General features: G+C 42.2%; 1 protein-coding gene across 2 annotated transcripts; it reads right to left on the bottom strand.

Moving 5' to 3' along the window:
- Positions 1–1,858: 1,858 nt before the first annotated feature.
- thbs4b (thrombospondin 4b) lies at positions 1,859–20,709 on the bottom strand. Of its 2 annotated transcripts, XR_013963417.1 has the most exons (23): positions 20,350–20,709; positions 16,131–16,328; positions 14,823–15,070; positions 14,200–14,299; positions 13,339–13,421; positions 13,197–13,248; positions 12,466–12,617; positions 12,077–12,214; positions 11,641–11,718; positions 11,360–11,512; positions 11,164–11,268; positions 10,781–10,888; positions 10,487–10,646; positions 8,666–8,784; positions 7,996–8,048; positions 6,848–7,041; positions 6,253–6,431; positions 5,946–5,994; positions 5,603–5,799; positions 4,918–5,090; positions 4,251–4,390; positions 3,202–3,345; positions 1,859–3,135 (listed from the first exon to the last, which is right to left on the bottom strand). XR_013963417.1 is itself a non-coding variant. In XM_080755412.1 (22 exons), exons 1-22 carry the CDS (start codon positions 20,426–20,428, stop codon positions 3,287–3,289), a joined length of 2,817 nt encoding a protein of 938 aa, XP_080611538.1. In that variant the 5' UTR covers positions 20,429–20,708; the 3' UTR covers positions 3,137–3,286. The 2 variants fall into 2 exon arrangements, 1 of the variants encoding a protein (XP_080611538.1); XM_080755412.1 differs by lacking the exon at positions 1,859–3,135 and having other exon boundaries at positions 3,137–3,345; positions 20,350–20,708.
- Positions 20,710–21,066: the final 357 nt, after the last annotated feature.

Raw genomic sequence — 21,066 nt, 5'->3', positions numbered from 1 at the left:
TCCACTTCTGTCACCATGTTGCAAGTATGTGTATAACAGATACCCAGGAGAGATGTGCTGTGCTCAGTGCCTTTTATTCTATTAAAGCCGGTAGCGTACATGACTGCATTGCAATGACAACAACAGCTTCATGTGACTCAGCGAGGTAATAAAGCTACAGAGGTAGTAACATACGGGGACCACGGGGTGGGGCCGTAGCCTAGCTAGAGCACCCTGTAACACTCCTCTCTCGCCGACGTCATCATTTTAATCATAAGACCTCGTTTTGACCTTAGAGTATTCTATGGTTTTGAGTGACAGTCTACTTTATAGGCTAGTACAGGGATACTCAAATAGATTTACCTGTGGGCCACATTACAAAAATGGCAAGGGGCCAGGGGCCAGTAGATAAAATTACGACATTAATGATACTTGATAACTTCTCTCTTTCAATTGCTTTATTTTCGCAAAATGTATCAAAGTACAATGTGCATGCACACAATATGTAAATAAATAAATGTGTTACATTTTCTTGCATAAACACAAAGAGCTGTTTCCATAACTGCTCAAATTATTGCACATAACATGAGTAGCTGTTATAATATTAAACATAATAACATAACATGAGTAGCTCTTTGCCTGCCTGCCTGCCTGTCTGTCTGTCTGTCCATGAGTAGTTATTTGTCTGTCTGTCAATGAGTAGCTGTCTTACTGTCTGCCTGTCTATGAGTAGCTGTCTGCCTGCCTGTCTATGAGTAGCTGTCTGTCTGTCTGCCTGCCTGCCTGTCCAATTGTCCATGAGTAGCTGTCTGTCTGCCTGTCTGAGTGAGTAGCTGTCTGCCTGCCTGCCTAATTGTCCATGAGTAGCTGTCTGTCTGCCTGTCTATGAGTAGCTGTCTGCCTGCCTGCCTAATTGCCCATGAGTAGCTGTCTGTCTGCCTGTCTATGAGTAGCTGTCTGCCTTCCTGCCTGTCCAATTGTCCATGAGTAGCTGTCTGTCTGTCTATGAGTAGCTGTCTGCCTGCCTGCCAAATTGTCTATGAGTAGCTGTCTGTCTGTCTATGAGTAGCTGTCTGCCTTCCTGCCTGTCCAATTGTCCATGAGTAGCTGTCTGTCTGTCTATGAGTAGCTGTCTGCCTTCCTGCCTGTCCAATTGTCCATGAGTAGCTGTCTGCCTGCCTGTCCAATTCTCCATGAGTATAGCTGTCTGTCTGCCTGTCTATGAGTAGCTGTCTGTCTGACTGCCTGCCTGTCCAATTCTCCATGAGTAGCTGTCTGCCTGCCTGCCAGCCAGCAAGTTGGTTAACAGAAAATAAATTGTTATGGCTGAGTAAAATAAAATACAATAAACACAATTTGCCTGAAAATAGATTACCCAGCTATGACCTTTTTCATGAAAAAAAATGAGTAGTGATATGGCTGACTGAGTAAAATAAAACAATCTACCTGAAAATAGATAGCTATAAGTGAAGAGCAATTTCCGCAATTTCCGCAATTACCATTTCCGCAATTTCCATTTCCGCAATTACAATTTCCGCAATTTCCATCTCCGCATTTCCGCAATTTCCGCAATTTCCACCATTTCCGCAATTTTCCGCAATTATAATTTCTACAATTTCTGCAATTTCAATTTCCGCAATTTCCATTTCCATTTCCAACTATTAATGGCAGCTGGGTTTCATCATTCAAATAAAATAGAATTCTGTCCGTTTAGCTATAAAATTATGTCAGGGAATAGGGATACACAGTATATGTCTTTCATTTGCATTGCATCTCCCCCCCCCCCCCCCCCCCCAAGCTTTTATTTTCGTTCGAGTAATAGTACAACTCTAATAGTATTACTTATAATAATGTAATTAAAGATAACTTCATTCAGATTTATTTATTTATTAGTGAAGATAGATCAATTTTACAAGAAATGTGTTGCAATTCGGAAGTACAATTACATTAATTTACAGAAATAATCCAATTATCCGAGGGGTTCCGAATAGTCTTCTCCAACATTGTTGTTGTTAGTTCATTGGTTGGAAATAGTTCATGTCCGCGATGTCAGATGACAAGGTCTGACTTGGCGATGGTTGGCGAGCTCTCGTTGGTTCAGCACAGTGGTGAATGGTGATGATGATGGCGTAGTGATGTAGCCGTCACAAGATGACGTCTCATATTGCTGAATACGTTGTCCTGACAACCTGTGGATCTGAAACCTTTGGCCTATTGACTAACGGCTTTTGCTGTCTCCGTTCAGGAACAAGGTCACGCTATCTCGAATGGCTGATAAAGGAGCAGCTGCATGCAGACAGAGTTAAAACTTTGTCCTTAATATGCCTAACTGGGGAAAGGACAGTAAGCAGTATGGCGACAGAAAGATATACTAAGAGTGATAGGCCCCGAAATACGAACAACAGGATGGGACAAGGTGACATGACAGGGATGGGATGAAAACATACTGTAGTCACAAACAGATAGGGACCTCTCTGACCTGACAAACAGGATATGGAGAACTGTCCAACTTGACATGACATGTAAACAACATACATTTTATCCATCACTCATAGAAAAAAATAAGCTTAATTGCTGACATTAAATGAACAGGTTCTAGTTAAAATAAAACTTGGTGCCGCAGTACGACCTGGGTGTGAAAATGTGTTGGTTTTGAGTGTATTAAGACCTTACAGTAGCCTACTCCACCCATAGCGGACTCTTTACAATGGTGTGTCTCCTTTATTTTCACCAGAACCTGTAGATAGTTATGCACAATTTGATCAAAGAATAATGAAAACCGTAAGACAGACATTTTGTGTTTTCCAAGGTCAACCATGTTAAAAAATATATGCATTTTATATATGCAATATTTAATATAAGTTACCTTATTTCTAAACAGTTGTATTTATATCACATCTCCAATGGAGAAAAGGTTGGTTATAAAACAAAGCTATTTTAGGTCAGTCAGGTAGTAGGACTACTCATAACTGCCATAATATACACAGAGAAAACTTTCAGTCCACTATATAAAACACTGGTTCTCAAAGTGGGGTCCAGGGACCCCCGGGGGTCATTGAGGGGGTTCCAACAAAATGAGGAGCAGTCCAATTTAATTTCTTTTGGCTATTTGAAAATAGCCGATCTCACAAAATGTCACAAATGTCATATGGGGGACTTCAAATGAACACACACGCACACACACGCACACGCACACACACACACACACACACACACACACACACACACACACACACACACACACACACACACACACACACACACACACACACACACACACACACACACACACACTCTCTCTCTCAGATTAGAGGGAGTCGACTCCATGTTGGGTGCTGAACTCCTGGAAGTCCTCAGGGATGGTATCTATGGAGCACAGAGGTCAGGGGTCAGGAGCAGCAGTGGAAAGTAACTAAGTACATTTGCTCAAGTAGTACACAAGAATAATCTTGAGGTACTTTACTCCATTTGTTTATACTTTATACTTTACTCCTACTACATTTCAGAGGCAAAATACTACATTTGCCAGGTAGTATCTTTTATTCCACCATATTTATTTGACGGGTTTAGTTACCAGCTATTTTGCACATCTTGAGATTTAGATTATTAATATAAATTATAAATCAAATAATAAATGACACATTTTTACAAGTTAGCAGTATATAACTTGATTAAAATGAGCTTGACCTTTACCAGCAGCAACACTAAAGTGATGAACACATTAATCGCACGCCAAAAAGAGACGATCCAAAAGCTTGCAAGGCAAGGCAATGCAACTACGTTGTAAGAAGACTGGCTATTTTCAGTCAGAGTGATAATGGCACGCAACTAAGTATCTTACTTTACAGAAAGCCAGGAGTTAATTAGCCAAGAGAGACATGTTGGACTTCATGGAATCCAAATGACGTCACGTCATGGTGACTGGGAATTTTAAGTCATGCTAATTTCTGGGCAGGAACCCCTTTTGGTGTTCTAACCCTTCTGGACGGGAACCCCTCTTGGGGTTCTGTACAGTATGTACAGTATTAAAAAAAACCTGCTATGTAAATATTTTAAGTATTTCAGAAAATAGAAGGCGTTTTTAGAATCAGCCTCAGTCCAAAATGGGTTAACCAAGTGTCACCCTCTCATTTCATAAAGACATGTCGTAGGTCGTAGCTTGTCAGGAGGAGATCTTGAATGAACAAGAAGGTGGCCGCACACACCAATAGCCAGAGTACCAAAATTTATTCGGACAGCAGGTTTAGACAACTTCCTAGGTCGTAGCTTACCATTGCAGCGGTATTTTAAGTTAGACCAGATGATGTTTTCCTGGGAGAAACAGAAAACGCCTAGTCGTCCTCCTCTCATGGTGGTGTCGATGGTCACACCTGAGTCTGCTACCAACTCAGTTCCCTCGTAGAACCGGGCCCTGAACAAAACAACACATCAACATTTTATTTGTTGGGGATATTCTCACCTCTTAACCATAACCATTGAACCCTATTCTCAGGCTAACATTCGTAAAAAGATATCACCCATCTGACATCTTACGTTGTCATTTAGTGCCCTAAAGTTTAGGGCACTGTAATGTTTGTTTAGGGCCTAAACAAACATTACAGTACATAGACTTGGCTGGCAAACGGTTTATATAAATAAGTGCTCTAAATATACATTGTAATATCCTCAAAGTCCATAGACTTGGCTGGGTCTAGACTTTAGTGCTCTAAACAAACTTTAAAAACCCCATCGACTTGGCTGCCATATGATGTAGGCTGCCATATGACAATCTTCAAAAGCCATTAATTGGAGGGGATAGCGCTCCCCAAAAATAGCTAAACTACAAGCTCACAAGCCGTCGCGTTGTGAGCTTGTGAGGCTAAATGAGACTACAACTACTGTAGGTTATTAAGAATCAAGACGAATTGTGGCAACTTTAACATGTTAATCCTCTCTCACCTGATGTATCCAACCTGTGGACGGTGCTGCAGGTACCAGCGGTAGGACACCTTGTCCTTCCAGCCCACATTTCTGGGGTCCTTCCACAGAAGACGCACCTGGTCGGTGGTGTCTCCCGTGTGCCACAGAGAGTTCCTCAGGTGTTCACCTGGACCTGACCTGGACTTTACAGCCTGCACAACGTGAGGGGGAGTGAGAAAAAAAGAGATACTGGTAGGAGGTGTGTATTAACCACTTTCAACCTGGTGTCACCATGCACATTTTCAAGAATACATTTAAATGTTGTCCAATCTGTATTGGTAGAGTAGGTTAATACAATATAACTTATACAATTGGGGTGGTTATATTTTGTGTCCCTGCTCTTCCATAGAATTTAGATTGTGTCAAAGGTCATGTCTCACCTATAGACACAGGATATGACACAAATTATGCAGGTTCAAATCCGGGGTAGAAGAGGAAAGTTACATACTGTAGTTAGTGCTTTGATTTTCAAAAATAGCCAAAAATTGTCCAAAGATCTGTGTCAGCCGTCAGGTCACCTCACATTGTGAGCTTGTAGATCTGCAACTTTAGCTATTTGCCATACATACGGCAAAAATATACAGGGCATAAATGTTTAATAACGTGACATGTTGTCAAGCAGACTTAAACTTCAAATCTGGAAATGAGATCAGGACTCTCTCACCTTGAGCTGGATGCCAGGCTCAGCCACAGCTCTGAAGGGCGTGGCCTGCCAGTAGGTCTGCTCTGTCTGCTTCCACATCACCACGTAGAAGGAGGAGGAGTCCTGGTAGCCGAAGATGAAGCCAGCGTAGTCGTCATCAGTCACCGTGTTCACGTGGAAGGTTCCTTCAAAGTCCACACCACTGAAAGCAGTGTAACCTATAGCAATACAAACATCTCTTCAGCATCCTTTATGTTCAAAAGCTGTATAAACAAAATGTACAGCGCAACACATCATTTGATTTCACACACTCTTTTACACCCAAACACATTTAAGTTGAACTTGAAGTTGATGATGGTCTTACCAACTGCAAGTCCTGGGTCACTGTTCATAGTCTGAACGATCTCCATTCCCTACGAGAGGAAACAGGTGTTTTCACTGTTAAACACAAGTTATCTTCAGGTTCTAGGTTTCATTTATAAAAAAAGGAGATAATACATCAAACATTACATTATTATATTGATTTACTTTAGGAATAAATAAAACATTTTTCAAAACACCGGTATGAATTAAGGGAAGCGAATATAACGTGAATACCGTATGTGTGTTTACATGTCAATGGTATGTCACCATTTGAGTGAATTAAATCAAGTGAGTCTTGTGGATCTGACCTGGTTGAGAACCACCCAGTTGGGGTCAATCTGGGCGTCGCCCTCGGGGTCCAGGACCACCGTCTGATAGGCTCTGAAGTCTGTCAACGTGACCTCAGCGTTCTCAGGACAGTTGTCAATCCTGTCGATCACCTTGTCCTGGTCAAAATCTGACTCGCAGATATCTCCAACCCCGTCATCTGCAGGGACACAGCACCGTTAGAACAACAACTATGTAGGCTATAGGTGGCTGCGTTACTACTTGCCTATCGGGCCATGGCTCTTTAGCCGAATGGTAACGTGCGCAGCTTACTGATACGAGGTTCCGGGTTCACCTCCCAGCTGGCGCTACAGAAGTACTTTTGTACGTATTAAGTAAAATGTAGAAATACTGTTGTAGGTAAAAGGCCTGTATCCAAATTGTCTTAACTACAATACAAACAAACTGCCCAAGTAACATATTGTGGCTGCCGGGCAGAAACCTTGTATATCTCCATATTTAAACTTTTATGTTTTTTTTTACAGTTCAGTTGTTGTGGCCCCCTGCCTAAATTGAATATCCCTGCATGGAGCCAAGTGTGCAACACTTTTCCCCACTCTCTTTTACGTTACTCACTGTTGTCATCAATCTGGTCAGGGTTAGGTACCAGTCTGCAGTTGTCTGGTCCCGGTGGTAGGAAGTCAGGAATACCGTCGTTGTCATCGTCATCATCACACTCATCACCCATGCCATCCTTGTCAGAGTCTAGTTGCGAGCTATTGATCACCAGGGGACAATTGTCCTTGGTGTCCTGATGCCCGTCACCATCACTGCAGAGGAATGACATGTCAATGTCAGGTCATGTCAGTCAATGACAATATCACAAGAGCTGACAGTTAACAGTTACACTTAGAAATAATGCCAAGAATAGCCAACCTATGTGTACTGTTGACACACACACACACACACACACACACACACACACACACACACACACACACACACACACACACACACACACACACACACACACACACACACACACACACACACACACACACACACACACACACACACACACACACACACACACACACACAGTCACACACACACACACACACACACCCCCACCCCCCCTAGGTCAGGGGTGCCCAAACTTTTTTGCCAGCTCAACGAGATCTACCCACAAAAAATAATTATGATCTAATTGCTGAGATTTGTTTAAAAATGTACCTGAGGGGGTTTTAGAATAGTTACATACAGTAAATAAGACATGAGAAAGCACACTTGGAATGGGAAATAGAGGGAAATTTGAATTGTATAGGTTTCTTTTGGATATAACTTTGTAGTGCTACTGACGTTTGTGTACAACACTCTTAAAAACAAAGTATTGCATTGTGGGTTTGAGCTGACAGGCCCCTTTAGATGTCAATCAATCAAGTCACCTTAATTCAAGTAGCAGATGCAAAAACGTTTTTTTTTATTTTTTTTATTAAATATATTTTTTGGACCATGCCATTTAGATAATGATCTAACTTTTGGGCACCCCTGCCCTAGGTGGCTGAACCATGCTGTAAAGGAGCCATGCTGTAAAGATACTGCATGTACATCACACCGCCCAGTGAGGTCCGCGGACGCCGGACGGCCCCCGCCGGGGTCGGTCACGGCCCCGGCAGAGAGCTCGGAAATTGTTATCATGGTGTCCATGATGTTTACGTTTGAGCAACAACACAGGCACTATAAGGTCAAACTGTACAGGTAGAGGTCGGAGGTCAGCATGTTACCTGTCTTGGTTGGTGTCACAGGAATCTCCCACCAGGTCGTTGTCAATGTCAGACTGAAAAGAGAGCAGACATTGAACAAAGCAGCCCCACCTGTGTCCTCCTCCTCTGCAAAATGTTCTATTTCTGACATATTTCCGAGCGTATCAAAAATGTACATGTACTACAGATGTCTTCGCTAGGAGCTACAGGTGGAGCCAGTACTTAACTCACTAAACTCTTCTCTCACTGGAATCCCAGTACCATAATAGAAGCTCAGTGTCTCCATCATATGATCGTATGAGTTTTTACTGTATCTACTGTAATTAAGTGTGGATGTGATCTGGTACACAGTACAATTTACAATTTAGATATTTAGCAGATTCTCTTTTCCAGAGTGACTTACAATAAGCAATAAGCATCAGTCTAAACAAAAATATACTATCAAAACATTATCTGTAGGCCTACAGTACATTGTAACTAAACAATACCAGGTAAACTATGTCTATAGCATCTGTCTATAGTCTAAAGGCCAGTCCACACCAATGCTACGCCTTGCAACAAAACCGTTTAAGCCAGTCCAACGCCTTGCAGCATAATGGGTGCAAACAGTTGCAAGAAGTTGCATTGGCATTGACTGGCCTTATTAAATAACATGATGCCTGTGTAACCACTTTCATCCTGTCATTTGTACCTGGTTTGGGTTGGGGATATCAGGGCAGCTGTCGCAGGCATCACCCACTCCATCTCCATCCCGGTCCAACTGGTCCCTGTTCTTCACACGCTGACAGTTGTCCAGAAAGTTCTTCAGACCTGGTGAGCAGTCAGCAAAATAAAATTGGTATTGTTTCTGTGTACTGTACATATGTATGCATACTAAGCTCTAAGCTAAATGCCTAAATTGTGTGTGCGTGTGTGTGTATGTGTGTGTGGCATAGGCGGCGGGTGCATAAGGCTAGGGAAGGCTTAGCCTTCCCAAAAATTATCCTGGGTATTTTTTTAAATATATATAATATATGTGCGCAGCATTATAGAAGGCTATTGTGTGTGTGTGTGTGTGTGTGTGTGTGTGTGTGTGTGTTGTCGCTGCCCCCTGGTGATCGCTGATCGGATATAGGCTATACACTACAGCAACTGGCCTAATCAGCATATGATTGACTACTATTGGTGTGTCTGTAAACCTCGTCCTTCCAGTCGCTTTGTAGCAAAGAGTAGCGCACGCTGGTTTGTTTTGGGAAACAGCAAAACGCAAAATGTATTTTTCAAGGCAAAGATAAAGTAGCCTAATTCAGAAGAAGAAGCTGTGAGTCGGCTGTCAGAACTCAGTGCCCGCACGGTTCACAGTTCACACCACTGCAGCAACACTGACACGTTCAGCGGAGTGACTGCTGTCTCTGTGCCATCTAAGAGCCATGAGCCGCGACTCCCGGAGGGGCAGCAACACCGCCGGGTAATCTACACTGACTGACTCGAGACTTGAGAAAAAGTCGTTGTCTGTATAGGCTAATTCATTGGTAAAAGTATGCTAAATAACTCATTTTTAGACCATCTGGGAAATAAATAAATAAATAAATCCGCGGCGGCGGCCTCGCTTCGCTCGGCCGCCAGAGTCCCCCCCAAACGCAATTCTATAGCCTACCCAAAGGTAAAACGCACCCGCCGCCTATGGTGTGTGGCCTGCTTACAATATAACAACAATTAAAGTAGCATTGAGATATTGTACAATATTATTAATTTAGATTACTGAGATCCATCAGAATTCACAACTTATTTTGCAGACAACCATTTTTGTTGTCAATATAGTATACATTGTTAATTCAGTAATTTCCTTGACTATTACAATTACTGTAAGCTAATTTATTTTCTATTCTAATTAATGCATGGTTCATGCACACAAATACTAAACTGATATATTATTATTTCAACATCGAGTTAAACTGACAGTAAGGTCATGGTTTTCATCACTAGGGGGCAATGTTGCACTTATGTGGATGTCAGTTGAGCTGTTATTCCTCATGAATCACATGGAGACAGCAGCAGATTGATAGAGCAGAACTGTAGTTGTATAAAGGTCGAGCAGCAGCTGTCTGTACAGAACACCACCAATAAAATACCTGATTATAGGGAAACTGCTGTAAAAGAAAAACATCTGTTTTGGTCTATCATGTGACTGCTGTTTGTAATTCAGTTCTCTAAGGCAATTTGGTCAAATATCAAAACCATAATTGTAATGGTGTAACTTCTTTTTTACGCAAGCCTCAAAAGCTTGAATGAAACCCACTTTACTTCAAAGGTCAGTGATAATCTGTGCAGTATAATGTTAGTACAGAATTGGAAAGGGCAGAATCACGCTTAATACCCTGAACGCGCGGTTCAGGGTGCTGTGCTATCTTCCACGCACAGTGGTGCGTGGAAGATAGCCAATCCATATGCTCACAACGTGCCGTGATGCGACAAGGTGTGAGCTTGTACAGTACATCAGCTATTTTCAGGTCCCTGTCTCGTGTCTCCGTACCGTCACCATCCATGTCATCGTCACACGCGTCCCCTTTGCCGTCACTGTCGGTGTCCCTCTGGTCAGGGTTCACCACCGTGCGACAGTTGTCACAGGCGTCACCGTGGCCGTCCTTGTCACTGTTCCTCTGGTCTACGTTGGGCCTCAGCCAACAGTTGTCCTGTGACCCGCAAGGTGAGCAGAATGGGGGTGCAACAGTTAATCCAACTAACCAATTCATGTAATAAAATGTAATAAAATAATCGATCCATGTCATGCCATTGCCATGTGTACGGCGTACACTTGTTAACCAACCTGCTCATTTGGAATGCCGTCACCATCTGCGTCATTGTCACAGGTGTCTCCCATGCCGTCCTTGTCCGCATCCTCTTGGCCAGAGTTGGGGACATACATACAGTTATCCTGTCAACAGAAATGTGTCAACATTAGTTCATCAATACAGCTAAACAGACTCACTCTGCTCCCTTGAAAGTACAAGAGTGTTCGATTATTATTCATCTGGCACAGTAACAATTTATACATTTGTAATAACCTGTAACATTTGTACTCTGAGAGTTTTCGAACCCCGTAACTCTGCGAGTGTACAATTGGAACCAAATGCACCTGTACTACTGAGAGTGTTCGACCATTTGTACACTCGCAGAGTTAAATGAACACTTAAGATTTAAGAAGGGTACCTTTTTACAGCTGGCATCTTTGCATTTGAGTCTGTCATCGGGGTACCCATCGATGTCAGTGTCCTTCCCGCACATGTAGCCGTTACCAGCCCAGCCGATCCCACACTGTCAACAAAACATACAAGAAACGTCTCAGGGGTGTGTGACTGTGTGTGTGTGTGTGTGTGTGTGTGTGTGTGTGTGTGTGTGTGCCTACCTCACATGATATGGATCCATCTCTCTCCATGGTACACAGTGCGTTGATATCACAGGGGTTGGTCAAACTGTTGCCACAGCTGATCTGTGGCTTACAACCCTTTACCTGGTCTCCCGTGAAGCCTGTCTTACATGTACCACATTGGTATGAACCCTACAGGGATGAGAGAAAATACACACCATTATAGAGAGTTATAGATACGCATATAAATAATATATAGTTATAGTAAGTATTGAGCCATTTTGATCCACCACAGCTGTCGGGCGATTTATTTGTCTCACCATTGAGTTGTGGCAAAGAGAGTTAGCTGTACAGCCTCCATTGTTGGGTCCTTTGCATTCATCAATGTCATCACATGCCTAAATTAAGACAGAACGGCAGCACAACATACTTATTATAGTTTTCATCTGTATTATTTGTTACCACCCCCACTTTGGAACTACATTATAAAGAGCTATCCACCCCAAGAATGATCAATATAACAATAACTATAAATTTGTTTTTGGGATCAGTGATTTGATGAACGTCAGAAACACACTGACAGCCTATCAAAATGCGACCAAATTTACAGGGCTTCAAGGTCAACATGACATCACAATTCAACATGTTTACAGAACATTATTGTTCATACGTGTGGACGTTCTCAGCATAATCATTTTACAGTAGTTATCTTCATAGTTATCATTCCTGTCGGCCCTTAAGAGTGTATAGACTCACCTGTTTATTGGTCTGAGCAAACAAAACTCCCACCCCCTCAATTTCTAAACCAGAGTAGCCCAGTGGGCAGGCTTCACAGCGGTACCCTGGGGCCATGTTCACACACGTCACGCCAGGGAAGCAGGGGTCAAACTGACACTGCAGAGAGGACATGTTAGAAAAGTTAAAAACATCTCTACAGCACTCATGAATTCATATTTGCTGGCGTGTAACCATTTTCATACAGCTACAAGCTCACAATGTGTTGCATGGCGACACATTGAGAGCTTGTAATTATTTATTTTAAAATAGCTTAAGTACTGTATAAAATAGGGCTTAAGTTGTATTGATACACAAACCCACAAAAGCATTCACACATGCATACTGTATACACACATGCGCAGATATACCTCATCCACATCATCACAGCTGAAGCCATCTCCTGTGTAGCCATCAGGACAGGGTCCACACTCCACACCATCCTCTGTCTCGATGCACATATCTTCACGGAAACAGACACCCGGGGCACACTTTGGTTTCTCCACCACCGTGCCACCAAGTCCTTCAAAGCAAACACGGAAAACAATCCATTTGAACCTTGCACGACTCAAATTCACTACTTAATATGAATTATCTTTTAATTTACGATTGTGCAAACTCATTCAACACAGAGACAAATTCTATACCCCAAAAATACTATATTTTAACCACTTTCAACCTAGCATCTGGGCATGTCATGTGAAAATGTATCATGTATGTATAATTTATGTTCAACAATTGTCTCATCTCAAGGTATATATACACCTACAGCATGAAGGTGTACCTTGGGACTTTGACTTGCCCATTGGTGAGCCTTGGGCACAAAACATTACCAGACCACAGGCCTAGTACAACAGACTGTCATTGTTACTGTATTAGATCATGAATGTGTGAATACATTTTTATTTTGACCAAGTAGATTAAAACACAATATCACAACTGAAGTGTTTATAGTTGGTCTACTTGCACTTCTTTGAGAAATAAAGTATATAACTTATATATTATTATCAAGAGGTATTGGAATCACAGATAGGACATTGAAGTTACATAGTGCAGCCTGCTGGCCACTGGCTAACAAGTATTAATAGAGTTAATATCTTACCACAGGCTTGGCACTCTGAAATGGTGTTTCTGAGAAAGGAAGTCTCTTTAACCTGGAGGGGATGCAGACAGGGTGTCAGGGACTTCAAAGGGTTTAGAGTCAAGTGTTAAGTGCCCACACTAAGGCCATTAGTAGCGGTTACCTGTTGAATGAGGACATCTTTCAACTCATTTATCACTTTTGTTAACTCCAGCATTTGGTTAGACAGCTGCTTGGTGTTGACTCCTAGAGAAAGGTGATAGAATATGTACATCACTTGTCAGGGTGCTGCTGTTACGATCAGAACCCAAACACCAACATGCTCCAATACATTTCAATGACAACATTTCGAGCCTATAAGCTCTTCATCCGTTTGACCAAACGCCGAGCCTAGGGTCGATACATTGTCATTCATATATTGGAGCATGTTAGTGTGTACGTGCAATTTCTTTCCTCTTTGGCTTTTGACTTATCTGCATTGGTTGGTGTGATAACGACATATAGGCATAATAACAAATATACAATCTCACAACGCGTATCCTGCGTAGCCCAACGCATATCCTGTCTATATTTTTGATGAGTAACACAGTCGTACATCAAAATATAAACCAGTCTTCAGTGTTGAATGTCCAATTAAGACTGAGACGCATCTTTTGAAATCACATTTTAATCACATTTCAAATCACCCTGGAATGTGTTTAGAATGTGTTTAAAATGTGTGTGTGTGTGTGTGTGCGTGTGCGTGTGCGTGTGCGTGTGCGTGTGCGTGTGCGTGTGCGTGTGTGTGTGTGTGTGTGTGTGTGCGTGCGTGCGTGCGTGCGTGCGTGCGTGCGTGCATGCATGCGTGTCCGTTCAGATTTACTACCAATCTGATTTGGGCTGGCAGTATGAACATGAACATAACTTTAGAGAAATGATTATGTAATTGTATTTAACTGAGGCTGTTTCCTGAGCCTGACCTTATGCCACAGTGACAATTAATTAGGACATACAGATGTTTACATTTACAGAGAGAGAATCTTACCCAAAGTTTGCACAGAGTCTCTTTGTTGGTGACAGTCTTGCAAACTTGCAATGTTTTCAAATGAGTCTCCAACCACCAGTTTGAGCTCTTCTAAACTTTCCTGTTTGAATAAGAAAAAAACATGCTGAGGTTGAGTCACAGCACTATGAAAGAGATCATAGCCCAATATACAGTAATGATGTGGCACAAACTAGACAACTTTAAATGATAGCGCTGGGGGTTAAGGTTATAGGCACCATGCAACGCACCAACCTGCTCATCGGGAGCAGGTTGGGGTTCAGTGTCTTCTCGAGGACACTTCGACACGTATAGCCAGGAGGAACCAGACATTAAACCAGGAATCCTCCGATTCCAAGATCGGTCCACCCCTTTTATCAGGGCTGCTTTGCAAGTGACCAATTAACTCATTGGTAAACTCATTAAATGATTGGGATTTAGGTTCTTCAACTATCGATTATATTCTTTCGTTACAATGAACCAATTAAGCATTATTTAATACTTTGTCGCACAATGGTGTCATGCAATAATAGTGAAAAAATGTCTTCAATTTCTTCAATTGACCGCCACGCCCCGCGACCCCTAGTCAGGTTCGTATGAGATGTATCCGGACATATATGTGTCACCTGCTCCTTCTTCTGCATGGCTTTGAGCTCCACCATCCCGTAGCCTGCCGGCAGACCCTGGAAGACGGCAGGCAGGTCCCGGACGGCCTCCACCAGCCTGCAGTCCAGGTGCAGCTCCACGGATCCCGGCTGCTGTTGCAGGCCTTTCAGGTGGAACAGCAGCCGGTGGCGCTGGCCGTCTGCCAGCACCAGGTTGTTGAACGTCACCGAGCTCATCCTCTTGTCAGTTCTCAAGTAACGCAACACCGCTTATGTGGAAAGACAGGGGCGGAGGGAAGGGATGGGAAGAAGTGATTAATATGAAGAGACAAATACCAAGCTGCAATTACTATTTACAATTACAATTTATAGGCATTTATCCAGAGCGACTTTACGATAAGCAAGATAATCACATATATCACAAGATAATCACATATATCAAATGCATAGAAATAGCCTAGTCCCTCAGGAAGCTATTGGATCACAACCAGGAACCTAGCATCAGTCTGTCAGTATGTCAAAAACTAGGATGCCAGGTCAACAAATTAACCTGGCATCTGTATAAATAACATGCTATCTAACTTACATTTAAACCTTTGCATAAGACTGCATGGTCGTCAAGCTACCCTCACCTACATTTATAAATACTCCTAATAGCAAATTGAATTTTTTATGGTCCGCCCCCTCCCCCAAATTTCAATGTGACACAGCTCTGTTTTCGTGATTCTTTATTCCCTTTTAATTCTATATTTTTATTTGACACTTGCTTGTAAACATGTGCTTTCACATGCCAGTTCCTGTTGGTCTGCAGCGTTGTTGCTGAGAAGGAAATAACAGAGATCTATGCTGAGGCATGCACTCTGGTCCCTTTTCCACCAAAAGAACTTTAGTTCTAGAACTGGTTCTGTTCTAGATTCTTGGAACCGTGGCGCTTTCACGGAACTGGCAGAAATGTTTTGCTTCCAGTTCCGAACCAACTTTAGTGTTCTGAACCAATTCATTTTCAGTGGAAACACTCTGAACTGGTCGCTGAAAACTACAGAAGTGATTCTCAAAGTGGGGTCCAGGGACCCTCAGGGTTCCTTGAGGGGGGTTCCAAATGGACCCTTACGGGTCTTTACCTCTGAGAGTGCACAAATGGAACCAAATGGTCCCCGGTACATTTGGTTCCATTTGTGCACTCTCAGAGGGGCTCCTTGAAATTCAAACATTTGAGACCCATGCACTGAACAACAGTTATATCCACAAATTCCTCCTTGGTAGAAGCGTAGCGGATATTTACTGCGAGTAACCAGATTACATGCTTCTCTCCCCTTGTCCTCCTCCTACCTCTGTTGAGCTTCCCCAGCACGGTGAACTCAAAGTACTTGCTGTTGTCCCGGGGGTTGTACAGACCGAACACCGTGGTGCCCGTCTTGGGCTGCAGCTTGAAGGTGGCCAGGATGAACGCCTCGTTCACACCCTGCTCAATCAGGCCCCCTTGTAGGAGGTCTGGCAGGCAGTCGGGTGATGTGAGCAGATCATACACTGCAGAGACAGCAGGGGGATTACAATTTAGCACACCCTCTTATCCAGAGTGATGGTAAACAACAACAATCAAATGCAGAGAGAGACAGTGTGGTGCCTCAGTAAACTATAGGATCACAGGCAAACCAAGAACCTATCAAACAAAAGTATAAAAATAATATATAATTATCTTTGAAGCACATAATGGATAACAAATGGATGATGAATGATGTCCAAAAACTGTTACTTTTCAGGAAATGGAATGAATGAATGTTGTTACTATTTTAGTCACAAGCAAAATACTTTTCATTGGTTAATAAAATCTACACGCCCCCTCCTCCCCCCTAAAAATAGCAGATCTACAAGTTCATGTGTCACATCATGACGTGACGTTGTGTGCTTACTACTTTTGCGTGACAATGATGAAGTAGGGCATTAATTCACCCCAAAAAACATAAAGCGTTGAAATATGGAGATATGAGGTTTCTGCGGCAGCAATGTTAAGTAATGGGATGTTGTCGCTGCACCTCGTATGTCCAAAACGGTTACTTTTCAGGAAATATAGAGAAAAATACATTGAATCTGGCATCTCTATCTTCTTATTATAGGTCACTTTCCAAATATTTTAAAATGTTCATTGTGAGCTTAATTTAGATTTAGGCTATTTTATATATTTTGCATGACACACTGTCATACGATGAAGTGAAAAATTGGGCATTCATTTATTAAAAAAGATACTGAGATGTGAGGTTTCTGACCGACAGCCCCGATGTATATTCACATCACGGAGTTGAGAGTAAACACAGGCTGAGTAGACCGATGATGGTAATTGAGTGGGAACGCTTGTTGCTCCATGAAATACAGTTATAATCAGTCAACACAAGCTTACTTTCTGAGTCTGAGCCAAACTCTGTTTGTCTGCCTCAAAGACATTAGCTTGTCCTTGGCAAGACATAATTGTGATTATTATAGTGCAGTGGTGGAGAGTAGTGCATTTACTTGAGTATACTGTACTTAAGTAAGAATGACTTTCACTACACTACAGTACATTTCAAAGACAAATTAAATATTACAATCTTGACTACATTTCTAGGAAGGTAAAAAGTACATTACGAATTCATATTACTTTTATTACTTACATATTACAATTCATATTACTAGCCGGTGCCCGGCTGTAGTGCACCGAGTCAGTAACAATGGAAGTTGGAGATCCATTCATTGTCAACAGCATTTTTAAAACAAACATTGAACTAAAAACAAACATTAAACCTGTATATAGGAGGGGCTAGCGCCCCTCAAAAATAGACAATCTAAAAAAGCTCTCAATGCGTCGCGATGTGACAAGCTGTGAGCTTGTAGCTCAGCTATTTTCACGATTATTGATATTTTCTGAAGATTTCCGGAAAATATTATGATTTCTAAAAGTTCTCCAGTAGGCTACTTTAACATATACGACCAGGAGTATCTAAACTTTGACTCAAGTACTGGGGTTGCGAACTTTGTTCACCACTGTTGTATTGTGTCATTTTAGGTTTTTCAAAGCTTCAAGCTTAGCAGAGTTTCTCTCAGTAAATGCATTGTTCAAAATGTACACTTTTATTAGAAATGCCATTATGATGAAATGTTGTCACTTACGGAGATTAATTTACTGTATTGTCAGGGATTACATGCCAGAGAGACCTTCTTGACTTGGTTAGAATTATTTTCTTTTAATAAAGTGAGTCAGGAACTGGGCTGGCCATAGGAGGATGTGCAGTGAATTTCTACTCGACTATCTGAACACAACGTGAATACACAAGTGTCCTCGCAGCAGTCCGAAGGTCTGCTGTCGTGAGGCACCAAATTGTTCCCAAATGCTCCCAGAAATTGCTTTTTCTCAGCCAAGACTGCAAAGCTTGATCCCCACATGAGCCTCTTTCTTTCTTTCTTTCTTTCTTTACCATCTGCCCCTCTTCATTCTAGCCAATGACATGCAGCACATTAGGAAGCAACATGACTCGTTTAAAAGGGCAATGAACTGTAAGTTAAATGCGACTGTACCACAAAACAAGACATTCTTTTGCTGTATCTTCTTTGCTCAACCTCACCTTTCCTTAATAGCATGACTGTCCTGGTTAGTGAAAGGCTTTTCAAGTAGCCTGGGAACAGAACAAAATGTGCAAGCTCATGTTTCATTCACTCTGCATTGGTCTGGTGATGCCAGTCTAGCGTTCAACACTACCCATCTTACTTGATGTGACGCATACAAACAATTATCTCTGCCTGACTCGGCCTATAAATTGTGTCCTGCTTGAGTTTAAAGGTTGCCATCAGTATTTTTTAACAACCTATGCGCACGCACGCACGCATGCACACACACACCCGTCATCATCATCTGTCTTTTGGACAGAGGCCATTGTGAGGGTCATGTTTTCCTACCCCTGGGACCCCTTGGGTCTCATTTCACCCCCCAGTTAACCTCAGACTACGAGGTACATACAATTACTTGAACTGAATCCCATTAAGACATTTCTTCCTTAAATAAAAGCTTAGCCTCTTCTTGTAGTGAGTAATTACCATGATTTCTTCCCTTTTCACAAGTATGCAGTGGTAGACAAAGTACTTGAGCAAAGTGCTTGAGTAAAATATTGTAGTACTTGCTTTAACAAAAAAGTACTAAGCATATTTTCAATAATATCAATGCATTGCTGCATTAAATTTAGACATTTTCATAGCAGATCTACAAAGCTCACAGTGTGTCACATCGCAGTGAGCTTTTAGATCTTATATTTCTACTACATTTTAAGTGGCTTAAGTGTTTAATTGAATGTACTTTCCCCTTCCTAGAAATGGGGTCAAAAGTACATTTGTGTTTATCAAAAAATACAAGATAAAATATACTATCTAGATACATGTATTTATTACTGCCCACCATTGCAAGTATGTAGACAGTAGACTTAAGACATGAAGCCTGAGACTTCAGGAAATATGATTATAACTTAATGTGATTCTTTTGATGGCAAAAAAGGAAATTCAGCACATATGCAGACAATAATGTGCATTGTATTTTCAAAGCACATGTGTGCATGCACGAGAGAGAGCAATTTAACATGTGTGCCATGCATGATGCATACATCATGCGTGTTTATAAATGTGTACGTTTCCCTCAAGTTCAGTGCTGGAGACATTGATTAGAGTGATTACTCCCATGTGTGCAGATAGTTTGGAGTGTGCTTAAATCCATGCCAGACTGCTTAACCCCCTGAGCTCATGTCACCTGGCTGGGAGTGGGAGATCTGGTTTTGGTTTGAGGAGTGCTGTGATGTAGTTACTGAAATTGTCTCCCTTTCCCATTGTTTTGCAATCCCCCCCCCCTCTCTCAATTTGGTGCACACACACGCACGCGCAGTTGCGCACGCACGCACACGCACACGCACACACACACACACACACACACACACACACACACACACACACACACACACACACACACACACACACACACACACACACACACACACACACACACACACACACACACACACACACACACTCTAACATTCTTCAGTAGCCATATCTTCTAAATTTCATGACCACTTCAGGATATCATGTCTATCAAAACATTATTTTTGCTTTGAGTATCACAAGGCATGTCTCCCTCTGTGTGTACTTTGGGTTGGGATGCGGTTTATTCCATTACAGCTGTCTGTTAGGTCCATTATTCAGCAGCTCAGAGGCGCCTTTAGAATGCCCAAAGGTACAACAATGAAGTCTTTATTTGACAGATAATGGAAGTGGAGGATAAATTAAATCCCATTTTATATGCCAGATAAAATGCTTTAATCAAACTTAACGCTGGCTAAAGTTAAAGGGGCCTTTTAAACCGTCAGTTCTCACATCCCATAAGTAATTTCTGGCTTAAGTTTGGCCATCCCAACATTTACGAGGCTTTGTCATTTAATGTGCTTATTATTGCTAATTACTTCTTACTAATGCTAAACATGCTATTAACGTTCAGCAATACATAGGTTAACTCTAGTAACTCTCGTTAAGTCAAACTCACCTGAAGCCTGGGCGTCCACATGTACCCACAGATTTAAGATCAGCTGCGAGGCCACGATTAGCAACGTCCACAATCCCATGTTGATCTCCCAACTGATCCCAGCAGATCAGCAGGGCTTCTAAGAGTATCCGGACCACTTGAAGTTTATTGTATCTAATGTATAGTGTGTGTTTGTCTCCAGGCTTTCACAGTGAGCTTAAATAGTAGCCAGCTAGCTACTACTGACCGTCTTTTGTGTCTGCATTTGTATGCATGCCTACTGTATGTGTGTGTGAATGAGGAGACTCTGAGGGAGGAGCAGTAGATCCTCAGATGCTTTTAAGCGTTCCTCAGACGGCCCCATGCAGAGAAGGAGTGACCTGCTAGAAACCTGCGAGTGGGAGTCACTAAATCCTCCCAGTAGCTCCCTCGGGCTTCTAAACTAAATGCACTGCATGTGTGTGGCTTCCAGTGTAATCTCTAGAAACATTCTTTTAGCCACAGAAACAACGTTTTATTGTGCACAGGACGCTTAAAATGTGTTCATGCCTCGGCTTTAGATCCCTTCAGGAGACTGAAACTTCTGGAGACATGTTAACGGGTACGCCGTAAAGCCACCTCTCTGGCGCTGCAGTCTGGTTTTATTAGCAACGCACGCACGCACGCACACACGCACACCTTCTGACTGAAACACACAGAGATTCTTTGACTTCATGCTTCCAGTAGTCAGATGTAACA

This window comes from Protomyctophum bolini, assembly GCF_963924005.1.
Source record: "Protomyctophum bolini genome assembly, chromosome: 22".
Lineage (NCBI taxonomy): Eukaryota > Metazoa > Chordata > Actinopteri > Myctophiformes > Myctophidae > Protomyctophum > Protomyctophum bolini.
The sequence above is the reverse complement of the archived record's forward strand: the minus strand, read 5'-3'. Positions and strand labels throughout refer to the sequence as shown.